We start from the raw sequence: 15,262 nt of genomic DNA, 5'->3' as shown, positions 1-15,262 counted from the left end.
TATACAGATTGCCAACAGACACATGAAAGAATGCTCAACATCATTAATCGTTAGAGAAATGCAAATCAAAAGTACAATGAGATATCATCTCACACCAGTCAGAATGGCCATCATCAAAAAATCTACAAACAATAAATGCTGGAGAGGGTGTGGAGAAAAGGGAACCCTCTTGCACTGTTGGTGGGAATGTAAATTGATACAGCCACTATGGAGAACAGTATGGAGGTTCCTTAAAAAACTAAAAATAGAACTACCATACGACCCAACAATCCCACTACTGGGCATATACCCTGAGAAATCCATAATTCAAAAAGAGTCATGTACCACAATGTTCATTGCAGCTCTATTTACAATAGCCAGGACACGGAAGCAACCTAAGTGTCCATCATCGGATGAATGGATAAAGAAGATGTGGCACATATATACAATGGAATATTACTCAGCCATAAAAAGAAATGAAATGGAGGTATTTGTAGTGAGGTGGATGGAGTTAGAGTCTGTCATACAGAGTGAAGAAAGTCAGAAAGAGAAAAACAAATACAGTATGCTAACACATATATATGGAATCTAAGGGAAAAAAAAAAAAAAGGTTATGGAGAACCTAGTGGCAAGACGGGAATAAAGACACAGACCTACTAGAGAATGGACTTGGGGATATGGGGAGGGGGAAGGGTAAGATGCGACAGGGTGAGAGAGTGGCATGGACATATATACACTACTAAATGTAAAATAGATAGCTAGTGGGAAGCAGCCGCATAGCACAGGGAGATCAGCTCGGTGCTTTGTGACCACCTAGAGGGGTGGGATAGGGAGGGTGGGAGGGAGGGACGCAAGAGGGAAGAGATATGGGAATATATGTATATGTATAACTGATTCACTTTGTTATAAAGCAGAAAGTAACACACCATTGTAAAGCAATTATACTCCAATAAAGATGTTTAAAAAAAAATTTTTTAATTCAAAACCTATCATCCCAGGCATTTTACTTCTATAAATGCACATTTAGTAATAAGCCCTCTCTCTTCCAGACATCATAGCAGTACTTAGTCCTCTACATTTATACATATGATACACATACACGCAAAGCTGGCATTCTGACTGAATTTGACTTGAATCCATAGTCAATTTTGGGAGAACTGATATCTTTACAATAAATCTACTGAAGAGGGAGATAAAATGTTTAAGTCCCCATATAACAGATCTGGAATTGAAAGCTGAAAGATTTCTACTCTCAGTCTACCAGCTGACTTCTTATATACCACTTTTTATATACCTAACAAATTATTTAACCTTCCTTTGCCCACATTCCCTGAGCTATAAAATGGGAGTGCTAATGGTGACAAAAGACTGACTGTAACACTTTGTTTAACCCAGAAACTATCAATAAATATTATTCTTTTTTCCAACCACACCACCACCAAGCATCTAAAGATGGGCTTCAAAAAAAAAAGAAAAAAGAAACAAAAAGATAAAAGTATACATTGACCCTTCCATGCAGCAGGTCAGCAGCATGGAGAAATAGGAAGTTCTAGTCTCCCTCTGCCACTAACCTGCACACTTTGCTTTTTTAAACAAGATGGAACTTCTCTTTTTGACACTCAAGGTTTCATTCTAGTACCCTTATAAATTTTCTGAGAATACTAAATTCTTTCTAACTTTTTCCTCTAGACTCACCACTGAATACTTTCTTTGTTTCTTTGTGCAAGTTAGAGACGGCAATCCTTGCTGCCAGGATGGCATAGTCAGGGTGCTTAGTAGTCAAGGTCGCAGCTGTTTCAGCAGCCAAAGTATCTAGTTCCACAGTAGTGACCCCACTGTATAAGCCTTGGATTACTTTCATGGTGATCTGAGCCTATAAAAGCAAAGCCAAGAATTACTTGTGCTTTCCCAAGAACCAACAGCTTCCTTAAGAGAGCAATGAAGAAAACAATCAATTTATATCAAAATAAATCTACTTTTTTTTTTAATTTTTATTTATTTATTTATGGCTGTGTTGGGTCTTTGTTTCTGTACGAGGGCTTTTCTCTACTTGCGGCAAGTGGGGGCCACTCTTCATCGCGGTGCGAGGGCCTCTCACTATCGCGGCCTCTCTTGTTGCAGAGCACAGGCTCCAGACGCGCAGGCTCAGTAATTGTGGCTCACGGGCCTAGTTGTTCCGCGGCATGTGGGATCTTCCCAGACCAGGGCTCGAACCCGTGTCCCCTGCATTGGCAGGCAGATTCTCAACCACTGCGCCACCAGGGAAGCCCCTATATCAAAATAAAAGACAACTTCCTTTTATGAAAAATTATCTTTCAGAATGGTGGGCTGTGGAAAATTTAGTAATGAGAATTCATAAGCCAATAGAGCTGCTAGAAAATGTATACTACATATACAATGAAGAAGTGTGGAAAGAAAGAAAGAGAGAAAGAGAAAGAAAGAAAGGGGGGGAGGAAGGGAGGAAGGAAGGAAGTTAGTTTTAAAATCTAAGTAGAGCTGTTACAAAGATTAACAGTCACACAGGGAAACAGCTGAAAACAGACCAATGATTCCACAATTATTTTCCCATCTTTCATTCAAATTCTCTCTATATAATCAGGGTTCACGCTACATACTTACCCATTTTGCCCCAATTCTACCTAAGGACAAGTACAGGAGAGCAAATGAATCAAACTTTAATCATTCCAATGAAAGGAGATGAAGACATAAGTTAGAGTTGGGGCTGAGTCATCAAATAATTTGACGGCTACTCTTTCTTTAACATTTCACAAACTACAAAATATCTCAACTTTCATGATCTTCTCTGACATTTCACAATTACCTGTGAGATGGGTATATAACTATCACCACTTTACATGAGGAACCAGGTTACTGGGACTTGCCCAAGCTTTACTGTCTAAGTCTTCTGGCTCCACATCCCATTCAACCTCAATGCATTTCACTGTTTTCAAGACCGTACTGTAAGAGATACCCCTCTTTAAAACACTCAATGCTAACACATATATATGGAATCTAAAAAAAAAAATGTTTATGAAGAACCTAGGGTCAGGACGGGAATAAAGACGCAGCCCCACTAGAGAATGGACTTGAGGACATGGGGAGGGGGAAGGGTAAGCTGGGACAAAGTGAGAGAGTGGCATGGACATATATACACTACCAAATGTAAAGTCAATAACTAGTGGGAAGCAGCCCATGGCACAGGGAGATCAGCTTGGTGCTTTGTGACCACCTAGCACCACCTAGAGGGGTGGGATAGGGAGGGTGGGAGGGAGGGAGACGCAAGAGGGAAGAGATATGGGGATATATGTATATGTATAGCTGATTCACTTTGTTATAAAGCAGAAACAAACACACCATTGTAAAGCAATTATACTCCAATAAAGATGTTAAAAAATAAATAAATAGATAGATAAATAAAACACACAATGCATAAGTCAAGAAAGACAAATTCTAAGTTGTATATATGTATGTGTTTACTGAATCTTTAAAAAAAAAAATAGATTAGGAAATTCCCCAGTGGTCCAGTGGCTGTGTCTCCAAGCTTCCACTGCAGGGGCCACGGGTTCAATCCCTGGTTGGGGAACTAAGATCCCACAAGCCATGCAGCCGAAAAAAAAAAACAAAAAAAAAACAGATTAATCCAACAGAAAATGAATGCCATTTCCCAGTTGACGAAAGCATGCCCCCTCAAAAAAAAGTGTGTAATTACTAGTTTAAAATCTATTCCAATTAAATTTCAGACCTAAGCTCAAGTTGCTCCTGATCACTTTCTTCTCAGATCCAACAATTAAGTCATGTTCAGTAAAAGAGTAGTGAAGTCTTCTAAATGATTTCTGGTGCTACATGGCAAGTAATCAGAACTCAGAACAAAATAACGTCTGTGTGCTAATAACCATGCCAGATCTAAAAACACGTCGACTTTTTCAACTAAATCTACCCTAGAAAGCTTGAGTCAGCTCTAGCACACCTGCACTCTGAAATATGTGCATGAGGCAACAGAACATCTACGAGTCAAGATACCTAGGTTCTTCTTCCTACACTCCCACTCACTTGAACAAGTCACTCCCCTTCACTTTGGGCCTTCCTTATCTATAAAACAAGGAAGATGAAATAAGATGATCTCTCAGGTTCGTTCCAACTCTAATAGTCTACTATTCTAATTACTGTCTAGATTTCTAAATGTAAAAGGGAATTTATAACAGGCATATTTTAAAGCTGTATAAAATTATTTTCTTTTGACCATTTTGGTCAATTCAATATTTATCGAGCATCTAATTATATATGTGTTAAGCATTGTGGATATCACAAGAACAAGATACAGGCCCCCCCAGCAATTCTAGGGGAGGACAGAGACATATAATTTATTTCTATACTAGGTGGTTAATGCTATGAGGCCAGCACAAGTGCTAGAGTAGTACAGATAAAATACCTAAATAAGGATGGGGCAGTATGGGTTTAAAAAAAAGAAGGCTCTTAGAGACTCCGCTTAGTAAGATCATTTTGAAAGCCATGTGGAAGATGTATTTGAAGACGGCAAGATGAGAGGAAGACCAGGAGAACACTTCAGAGACCACTACAGATAGCAGTCTAGATAAGGGATGCTGAGGGTCTAGAGTAGAGGAGTTATAGAAAGAGAAAAGCACAGCAACTTGCTTATGAACAGCTGGCTCTCCTTAATTTAAATGCTGGCCATGAAATTTATTTTATATTACTTTTATATTACTTTATATTACTTTAATGTAGTCTTTCTACATAGATAACAAAAAAGCAAATTTCCAACCAGTTTCTACCCAAATGACCACAATTCCAAAACAAGTTTTTTCCACTTATGTATAAAATAATTTACTCAAAGAAGTCTCTAATATGAAATGTTAATGTCAAGTTTTCCTCTTTGCTCACTTTTATAGTTCTCTGAAAAGTCAGAACTCACAGCACAGACCAAGATTTAGAAAAAAAGTTTTGTTTTGTTTTTTTTGTCTGTTTGTTTTATTTTTTTTGCCACGCCACACGGCTTGCGGGAATCTTAGTTCCCCGACCAGGGATCAAACCCAGGCCGTGGCAGTGAAAGCACCATGTCCTAACCACTGGACCGCTAGGGAATTCCCAGGAAAAAAAAAGTTTTAAGCAATAAATTCACATTTTATATCCAAGGCCAAACCAAAATACAGAGCAAGTGCGTGAAGGGCCAGAGTTAAGAGACAAGTAAAAAGAAGCACATGAAGCAAGGAACCCAAGATATAAAGCCTATTTACTTACAGGATCAACAAAGTCCATATTGAGTCCATAACAAAGCTTCTGGATTCGAGATGTAATTTTGTCAAACATAACTCGCTCTTGGCGGCCATCTAAAGAATCAAACCATAAATTCATGTTAACACTTATTAAGAGAGCAATGTCAAAGAATCAAATGTAATCAGCATGTAAACTTTTTAAATTGGCCAACACAAAATGCTATTTCATAGATAAAAGATTCAGACCCCCAACAGTTCAGAGAGATTATTTTTTCATCTTCAAAAAGTAGGGATTCTATACTGTCTTCCCTTACATTATACATCAGATGGATTCTTGCAATAAATTTCCCTACCCCACCTTGTCCAAATGACAGGCAGAATTATTCTTTAAAACTTAAGTCAAAATCATATCACTACCCACTGCCGCCCAATAGAAGTTTATCATCTCCTTCAGAATCAAGTCAAAATCATTACAACAGTCCACAGAATCTTACACAACCTGCCTTGTGTGCCCCCTTCCCCAACTTCATCTCCTACTCTCCCACCTTCCTCACTCACCATACCGTGGCAACCCTGGCTCCTTGCTATCTATACCTATTTTAGGTCTTTGCTCAATGTCACCTTCTCAATAAGGCTTTCCCGGATCACTCTATTTTAAACTGCAATGCCCCAAACACAGCCTTGCTCCTCTTTATCCTCTTTCTATGCTTTATTTTTCTCTACAGCACTTATGGTCATCTGACATACTCTATATTTTACTTACGTATTTGTTTATTGTGTGGCTCTCCCCATCCACTAGAATACAATTTCCAAAACGAAAAAGATTTTGTCACGGTTTATGTACCAATGTATTCCCCACTGCCCAGACCAAAGACCAAGGCCTACCACATAGTAGGTACTCAAATATTTATTGAATGCTAAATGATTTATAAACCTGTCTCCATTCTAACATCTTCACGATAAATTTGGCTTACATACTCTCCTAGAGTAATTAATGATTTTGAATTTACTTCACACCATGTAAAGAAGTACTTCTTTCTATTTGTAACTCAAAACAATCTTCCAGAGGCAACCTCTTAGTTTTTATTTTGGAGATATGGAAGCATATACATATGGACCTCATCTAGTTAGTCCTTTTATGGTTTTGGACTTAGATCCTATTGCTCTTTGCTCTTCCTAACAAAAAGTCCTGGCTGGCCCAAGGACTTTCTCAAATGTTTGATGAAGAATAAATAAACAATAAGATATCACTAGTAACCCATCATCAATAGAACAAGTTAGTTTTTCTTAAACACTGATATATTAACTAAGATAGCCCTTCTCTTTCTGATCACCAATGTGATCTCCTTTTCTAACCAGACTCACATATGCAGTGTTTAACTCTGGAATACAGTTAATTAGCTGGCCTACACTGGGACTGAGCCCTCAATGCTCTACCAGCTGATTAGGCAGACAGGTGACCACAAGGCAATATTAGCAAACTGAGAATCTGCAGCTGCCAAATTAATCAGGAAACTGACAGAAAGTACGATGGCAATTGTCTTAATTCACACTGGAAAGTGGAGGCACACTAAGGGGCTAAAGGACCAATGATCCACTGTTCTCTAGCCTATCATTCCTCTTTGTCATTTTTTTTCAACCCACATGTTGATTTTATCATATCACTAATCCCTGCTTACATTATTATCCTCTCAAACAAGGCCTTCCTTAATTCGGTACCACATCTCCTCTACTGTTCCTTGTGAAATAGCCTAAGTCCCAACAGGGCCTCCCATTCCCACATCCATATCACTGTTTATACCTTACTCTGCCTACAAGTCCCTCTTCCACCTTTCCATACGTCTAACTCCTACTCACTATTCAAGTCTCACCACATCCATGAAACCTGCCCCAACAACTGTAACCCACATTGACCTCTTCCTCCTGTGAAGTCCTGTAGAACACTAATTGTCTGATTTCCTCTTGGGTGTAAGCTGTCTTTCTTAATTCCTCTCTCTTCAGGAAGACTTTGCTAATACTGTAAGACCAAGGATGTGTGTGTCTCTTTTACAAGATATGAACTTTCTATTCCCTCTACCTGCAACGTTCAGCCCATGGATCTTCACATAGCTGGCTCTTAGTATTATTCAGGGCTCAGCTCAAATGTCAGCTCCCTCCCTGAGGATACAAACCAAGATTACTTTCTCATTCATCTTCATCACATTACCCTGTTTTACTACCATCATCTCACTAACCACTATCTGGAATTAACTGGTTCTTACATGTTTACTTGTTTCTTATATACACTTAACTACTGTCACTCACTGCAGAATGTAAACTCCAATGAGAAAAGGGATTTAGCTTGTTTTGTTCACTGCTGAATTCCCAGTACCTAAAACAGTTCCTGGCATAAAGAGGTGCTGAATATAGTCAGCCCTCTGTATCCATGGGTTCCACATGAACAGATTCAACCAACCGTGGATCACGTACAATTTACGATCTGCAGTTGGTTGGAGCCCTGGATGGGGAACTGGAAGTCACAGATGCAAAACCCACAGAGGCCGAGGGACTACTATGGGACTTGAGCATACACGGATTTTGGTATCCACAGCAGGTCCTGGAACCAAATGCCCGTGGATATTGAGGAATGACTGTAAAGACCTTCTGAATAATTGAATGAATGGGCTTCTATAGCCTATACTTTACCTATTAGAATATTGAACATATGTTATTATATTATTGTTCTTGTCTATCTTTCTCAATTGATTGTAAAGATCTTTGAAAACAAGAACTATGTCTGCCTACTCACCACGGTAACCTCAGTGCCCAGCACAGTATCCACACAGATCTGTAAAATATTGTAACACAGTGGGCTGTAAAGGGAATTAGAAAGGATGGGAGGGACGAAGGGAGAAGAGAGGGAGGGATAGACAAAGGATATGGAATAGAAGAGATTATCAGAGTGCAAACAGATGCTTTAAAAGGTATTATTTTGCAAACTTTTGTTTCAGCTTTATGTAAATACTTACATATACATGTGTGTGTACTCAGTCATGATGTAAAATGCAAAGTTTTGAAAACACTATACTAAATTCCAAAGCACACTTTACAACTCAGCTACACTGCATTTGTTCCATTGGTTCTCAACTTTTTTTTTAACCTTAATCTCCTTGAGCAATACGATACTGTCCCACCAAGAAAAATAGCCCAAGACAGCAGATGAGAAAAACTCATCTACTATTCCCTTCTGTTATCTATCAATTTTCATATGGATTATTCCTGCATCCCTAACAGCCCTAAAATCATGGAAGATGGAGATGCCTTCTCCCTCTATTATTTCCCTCATGGTGCTTAGCAAGATATTAGCACATTCAGTAAGTAATACTTTAGGTAGACTGCTAGTTGATCTCCTGAATAATTACATTAAGATTAACAAAACCTACATGAGTTAGTCTGCTACTATACTATCATGCCAAAAATGGGGGGGGGGGAATATCCTAAGCAAATTAAAGATCAAAAATAAAATAAAGAAACAAATCTAAGTACAACATTGTATATTAACAAGCCTTTACAGATGAACCAGTTTGCAAGGCAGAAATAGAGACACAGATATAGGGAATAAACGTATGGACACCAAGGGAGGAAAGTGCTGGGGGGCGGGGGGGGGGGTGTGAATTGGGAGACTGGGACTGACGTATATACATTAATATGTATAAAATAGATAACTAATAAAAATTAAAAAAAAAAAAAGAAAAGAAAAAACAAGCCTGGCAGAGTCTAGCAGCAAACCATCTGGATCACATTATGTTCTCTGAAGGAATGAGAAAAAAAATAAGACCTGCCTTTTAGAGTTTGTTGTAGATAGTACTTTTTAAACCACAGTATTTGAAAGTGGACCCAAAAGGTTAAAAATGCAACACAGAGGTGTTACCCACTCCAGAGATCTATGTCCACAAGTTTTCAATTCATCTGTTACAGATTTATCATAAGGGCTCCTCATACTTACATACCTTTTTCTAAAGGTCTAAAAAACTGAATGCTCCTCTCTCACTCACAGGTATGGACCAATAAAAGTGCACTACGTATTTTGGTCTTTGGTCTCATCAGCTAAAATGGGAGACCAGGGAAATACAGAGAATGATGTTCTAAAGATACTAATGACAGGAAGGGCCACCACTGTCCACCTCTCCATCTCTCAGCTGTACGCCACCTAGTTACAACCAAATCAACTACCTGCCTACTCACAACACTCATCATATCCTATATTTTAAAATAATTATTCTCATCCACTCATGAATGAGCATCTATTCATGGCAGGTCCTGTGCTAAGTGTGGGCATAAAGTCCCCATCTCTGAAACACTCACAGCCTAGTGGACAAAACAATCAGTCAGTCAGTGTTTACAAAGTGCCTGCAATTTTGAAATAACTTCTTTGCTTCAACAGAGGCAAGTAGAGTCGACTCAAAACGTGTTCGTACCTGTCCCATATGGTTCTCTGTTAAGAGAATGTTTTGCTCTTGTTTTTCCAACCTGATTAAACCTTTTCCGGAGTCTGTCTCCTCTTATAATTAATTTCACAGAATGAAGCAAAGGACTGACACAAAGGAAGGTACTCAGCAAGCCTAACGGGAAATAAGTGTTGAGGAAGAACACAAGTCCCTGGCTCATCGCGGTCCCCCACCCTGCCAGAAGATGTCTTGGCCACCCTACTCTAATTCCATATCTCTTCCCATCAAGGGTAAGGCCAGCCAGTCCCGATCCCAAACTCCTCTGGGACCACTCCTGGGGCAAACGGCAACACATCCCTTACGAAGGGCAAACTCCGTGGAGATGTCTGTATCTGAGCCTGACGTTTTTCACCCCACAAAAGAGATCAGGAAGCTGGTAGGTGCCCGTGTAGGGTGCAGAGCCCCTGCTTTACTAGCTCCCCCCGCGCCTAGGACAGGTGACCAAGCCTTTCAAATAAAACTCTGTTGTTCGCTATGGGTTCGAAGCCTGGCCTCACCAGCATCTAACCGGGTGACCGGGCAGTCTCCGCACCTCTCTCTGCGCTTCAGTATCTTCACCCGCGAAGCGGACCCAATAACCCCTACCTCAGGGGCTCCCGGTGAGGAATCAAGTACCGCCTGCAAAGAGCTGTGCGCGCACAGCTGCTATTCGCTAAAGGGAAGGTGTTAACTCTTTAGAAATGCGGCCGCATGGCAGAGCCAAGGGGCGCAGACTAAAGGCCAGAGGGGGGTTGGGGACAGACAGACGAAAGGGCAGGAGGCCGAGCAGGTGACAGGGCGGGAAGCTGCCGCCGGCAGCGCGGGAAGTGGCGGAGGCGGGCGGGCGCGGCTAACTGCTAGGGCGGCGGCAGCCCGCGTACCTCACCCACGGCCTCCTCCCCGGCCTCTCACCTCGCTTGATAACGTGCATCGCAGCTAGTGGCTGAGGCGCCGAGGGATGCGAGACGCGGCTGCAGCTCTGAGGCGCCGGCGGGATCGAGAAGGTGGCAGAGCGCGAAGGGTCAGGCTCGAGGGGTTAGTCGGGTGCAGGACCTGGAGTTAGGGCCAGAGCGCACTTTCCCTCCACTGAGCAGAGCAAGGCAATCTGAATCCTCTTCCCGCGCGCACAGCTACTATTCGCTAAAGGGAAGGTGTTACTCTTTAGAAATGCGGCCGCATGGCAGAGCCAAGGGGCGCAGACTAAAGGCCAGAGGCGGGTTGGGGACAGACAGACGAAAGGGCAGGAGGCCGAGCAGGTGACAGGGCGGGAAGCTGCCGCCGGCAGCGCGGGAAGTGGCGGAGGCGGGCGGGCGCGGCTAACTGCTAGGGCGGCGGCAGCCCGCGTACCTCACCCACGGCCTCCTCCCCGGCCTCTCACCTCGCTTGATAACGTGCATCGCAGCTAGTGGCTGAGGCGCCGAGGGATGCGAGACGTGGCTGCAGCTCTGAGGCGCCGGCGGGATCGAGAAGGTGGCAGAGCGCGGAGGGTCAGGCTCGAGGGGTTACTCGGGTGCAGGGCCTGGGCCAGAGTGCACTTTCCCTCCACTGAGCAGAGCAAGGCAATCTGAATCCTCTTCCCGCTCCCGCCAGCCGCAACGCAAAAGCGGCGCGACAAAGCTCGCGGGATGTTACGCGAAGCTGCCAGCGCCGAGGCCGGTGGGCAGGCCTAGCGTAGCAGAGGGTCGACTTCCCCCGCAGCCGCCATGTTGAGTGTGGGCAGGGCCCAGGAGACGGAGCCTCTCCCACGGCCGTGTTGGGTGTGGGCGCGCCGGCGTGAGCGCCGCTCTCCGGCCGCCATGTTGGGTGTGGGCAAAGCCCAATTTGGGGCGCCGCGGCCGGACGTAGCGCGCAGAGCCCGCCAGGCGTAGCCCCGCCTCTCTCGCCGGCAGGCCCCGCAGAAGTCAGGGCGGTTCAAGTACTTTTGAAAGAGCAAAACCCCAACCGTCCGCTTTTTCTTGTCTTGAAGACTGTTACATGATGATACCCCAAGACTGCCGTCAGAGCTGAGCTCTAGCCTGAGATCCGCAGCCGGAGGCTGGGAGCCCCAGGGCCCTTAGGGCGGCCTGAAATCTCGCACTCAGGTTGGAAGAGAGCCTTGCTAGGCCAAGGGCCTTTGGAGTTTATCTTGACGGAAATGGGAACGAGCCCGGGCAGAGTTTTGAGCAGGGCAGGGCTATGATCCATTTGCTTTTAGAATTATCCGGTGGATGTGGCTCGTGGAGGTGGAATGGACAGGACTTGGTTACGGAATGTGGGGAGTCAGAATAGGTGAGACATGACTCACAAGGCTGGTGTAGAAGCTTCTGATTTGGGCTAGGCAGACTGATTTTTATGATATCTCACGTGGCATCCCCTCCCTAAAACCTTTCACTGGTTCCTTACTGCCCTCAAGGTGGTTCCAAGGTTCCTGTGAAGTACAGCAATACCTCAAAGATATTGGTTCCAGACAACTGCAATATAGCGAGTATCACAATAAAGCAAGTCACACAAATTTTTTGGTTTCCCGGTGCATATAAAAGTTATATTTACACTATACTGTAGTCTATTAAGTGTGCAATAGCATTATGTCTATTTAAAAAATGTACATACCTTAATAAAAAAAACTTTGTTGCTAAAAAATGTTAACCACCATCTGAGCCTTCAGCAAGTGGTAATCTTTTGGCTGGTGGAGGGTTTGAAATATTGCAAGAACTACCAAATGTGACACAGAGACGTGAAGTAAGCAAATGCTGTTAGAAAAATGGCGCTGATAAGACTTGCTTGCCACAAATCTTCAATCTGTAAAAAACGCAATACTCGCGAAGTGCAATAAAATGAGTTATGCCTGTAATTCTCACAGTCACAGGTGATAAGTGAAGCCATACGATAGATAGGGTCAGATGGCCTAGAGATAGGGTTGCCAGATTTAGCTAATAAAAATGTATCCCCAATATTTCATGGGACGTAATTATACTAAAAATTTGTTTGTCTAATATTCAAATACTGCGTCCTGTATTTCATCTGGTAACCCTACCCAGAGAGCTTTTGGGAATGTGTATGAGAGTTTCACTTTCCCTTGGCAGCGGAGAAATGTCTCTTCATCCTGTCTGCTATGCCACAAAGAGCACAGAGAACACAAGGAGAGTCAGTCAAAGCCAGCAGAGGTTAAAATCTCCTACATGCTTTATTGGACTTCAAAGAGTCTTATGAAATAACACAGAAAAACCCATGTGAGGGTGTCCAGGGGGTACAAGGCAGTCTGCAGCCTAGCACCCTCCCAAGACCAGCCCCAGGTGGCCCCACCCCAGGCCCAAAATAGGATCCCAGAGTAAAGACACGGCAGGGAGTGGGGCAGAGGGAAAATACCTTCACAGCCATTGCAAAACCAGGGAAGGGAGAGAGTTGTCTAGAGGATGGGAAGGGCGGGGAAGTGGTCACACAGCCACCTTGACCTACACCATCTTCCTTAGCCACCCCCTTCCCTAAACCGGCTGTGTCCTTCGTGAGCCTCTGGCCCAGGCTATGCAGTAACATGGAAATGGGGTCTGACAGGGCAAGTATGCGGTGCAGGCACTTGGGAAATTCAGGAGATTTCATTTTTCAACTTTAAACTGTCTTTTGGTTCAAATGTGACAACATCCTGCCCAACAGCTCCAGGGCCCCATTAGAGCCCTGTATCATAGCTGAGGCTCCCACGGCCACGGGAGCCCACTGTCCTGAGCCTCAGGAGTAATGACGCTTGGGGAGCATTTGGGCAGCACCTCTTATAGACAAACCCTCCTGCAGGGTGGGGGAGCGGGGATAATAGAGAAGCAGGTGTGGGTGAGAGAAGAGAGAAAAGGTGACTGCCTTGTAGCCCACATCTCTGGCTTCCACTCATCCTCCAACTAGGAGAAGTCTCTTCCCATCCACCCCCTAGCCTAGCCTCTTTTCAGAACTCTAGTGGCTTGTTCTCTAGGAATTGGTTTCGCTCCCCCATGGACCCCTGGAGGCCTCAGTGAGCTCCAGGCCGAGGTTCCCTCTGGCCCACCACACTCCCAGAGAACAAACCGCAAATATTAGGTCCTAGGCCCCAGTGTGGGGCAAACAGAACCATCGTCGGCGGGGTGGAAGAGATCTGAGGCACAGCTGTCAGAAGTTACTCCCCCTCTCGTCCCCCCTAGCTGCTAGGGGAAGTTGGGGAGTGGTGGGAGGGAGGAGCCCGAAAGCAGGAGACAGAAACAAGAAACCAAACCTCAAAACTGGGACAGCAGAGACAGAAGCTGGAGCCCAGAGGCGGACCGGGAGCTGAGGGGACAGCAACTAAGACATGCACTGAAGTGGAGAGGAGTGACAGCAGCAGCCCACGGGTGGGAGGGAGGCAGGGCAGGCAGGCCATGGTGGTCAGTTAATAAATAATGTTGAAGGACCCAAGGATACGGGGGGCAAGTATGTACAGTGCCCAGGCCCCAGGGCCAGCCCCTCCCATGCCCCATGCTGGGGGCCAGGTATCTTGGAAGGGAGGGAAGGGGAGGCAGAAGACCAGGTAAGGACAAGCTGTCCCACAACTGCCACCCTCATCCTGCCTACTTCTTAAGAGGCTTCTTAAAGATTTTGAGGGGAAACTTCTTCCGGCCTGGGCTGGAGTCTGTCTCCTCACCAATGGAGCCATTATCCTCCTCAGCCACGGCCTTCTTGCCGGCCAGGTGGGGAATACGTGTATTTCGGCTAGCCTGCAGGGCTCGGCTGTCCCCAGCTGGCGTGTCTGGGTCTGGGGAACTGGGGCTGTGAGAACGGGAAGAATCCAAATGTGGAGAACCACTAGGTGGGGCTGGGGAGCTCAGCTCCATCAGGCTGTGGGCCTTGTCCAGCCCGTGGTTCAGTGCCAGCAGTGCCTTCTTGGCCAGGGCAGGGCTGTCAGGTAGTTTCTCCACCAGAGAGACGGGATGGACCCCCTCAATCAGCCGGTGGCTGCCGTTGGAAGTCATGGCACTGAGAGCCTCATCTGCAGCACGGACCATCTGAGGAGGCTTGAGGACCAGACGCTGGCGGTCACTCATGTGGAGGGAGGACTCCGAATCGGAATGGGTCAAATCCCTGTAAGACAGGTCAGAGAGGAAGAAAGGGACACATAGAGGATGGGGGGCAGGGGGGAATTTGAAGAGAGAGGGACCAAGAGAGAAGACAAGGGCAGGGTAGGAAAATGGGGATGGAGAGAGGGGCAGGAGAGAGAAAACAGGGTGAATAGCAGGGGGGAAAGAGGGAAGAATGAGAAACAGAGGGAAGTTGAGCAGGCCATAAGCACGGGATAAGAGAGAAGGAAGGAATAGGGAATAAGGATAGATTGGAGAAGGGATAAGGAGAAAAGAGTAAAATTGGGGAGGAAGAAAAGCAAAAGGAGAAGCAGGTAGAAATAAGGAGGACCAAGGGGAGAGAAAAAAAGAAAGAGGGAAAAGTGATGGAGAGAGAAGAGACAGACAAGAAGCAAAAACAAATGTCATTATACCATTATCTTTCTGGCAAAGGGCTTTCTAAGGCCTGCGCCCCACCCCTGATGAATGGCCAGGCCCTAAACCGGTGCAACCATTGGCTTCAATGCCCCAGGCATCCTCCTCAATAAAATCTCTG

At 44.7% G+C, this 15,262-nt stretch overlaps 2 protein-coding genes across 16 annotated transcripts in view; both read right to left on the bottom strand.

Moving 5' to 3' along the window:
* The window catches only part of RRM1 (ribonucleotide reductase catalytic subunit M1), a 42,599-nt gene extending 31,201 nt beyond the window's left edge, over positions 1-11,398 (bottom strand). The window contains exons 1-4 of one of the 4 annotated variants that reach the window (XM_036860978.1): positions 11,055-11,398; positions 10,589-10,816; positions 5,236-5,324; positions 1,675-1,852 (exon numbers count right to left, since the gene is read on the bottom strand). In XM_036860978.1, coding sequence (XP_036716873.1) covers positions 1,675-1,852; positions 5,236-5,324; positions 10,589-10,607 — 286 coding nt within the window. In that variant the 5' untranslated portion in view covers positions 10,608-10,816; positions 11,055-11,398. Of the gene's footprint in view, positions 1-1,674; positions 1,853-5,235; positions 5,325-10,588; positions 10,817-11,054 lie in introns of those variants that run through there. The other 3 variants (XM_036860979.1, XM_036860980.1, XM_036860981.1) reach the window with 3 other exon arrangements.
* Positions 11,399-12,804: 1,406 nt separating this feature from the next.
* STIM1 (stromal interaction molecule 1) overlaps positions 12,805-15,262 on the bottom strand; it is a 202,465-nt gene continuing 200,007 nt past the window's right edge. For 4 of the 12 annotated variants that reach the window (XM_036859684.1, XM_036859686.1, XM_036859687.1 and 1 more), the window contains one exon: positions 12,805-14,731. In XM_036859684.1, coding sequence (XP_036715579.1) covers positions 14,221-14,731 — 511 coding nt within the window. In that variant the 3' untranslated portion in view covers positions 12,805-14,220. The remainder of the gene's footprint in view (positions 14,732-15,262) is intronic. The other 8 variants (XR_005020855.1, XM_036859692.1, XM_036859695.1 and 5 more) reach the window with 4 other exon arrangements.

Source organism: Balaenoptera musculus, chromosome 8 (assembly GCF_009873245.2).
Source record: "Balaenoptera musculus isolate JJ_BM4_2016_0621 chromosome 8, mBalMus1.pri.v3, whole genome shotgun sequence".
Lineage (NCBI taxonomy): Eukaryota > Metazoa > Chordata > Mammalia > Artiodactyla > Balaenopteridae > Balaenoptera > Balaenoptera musculus.
Note: the sequence above shows the minus strand (reverse complement) of the source record. Positions and strands in the feature narration are given on the sequence as shown.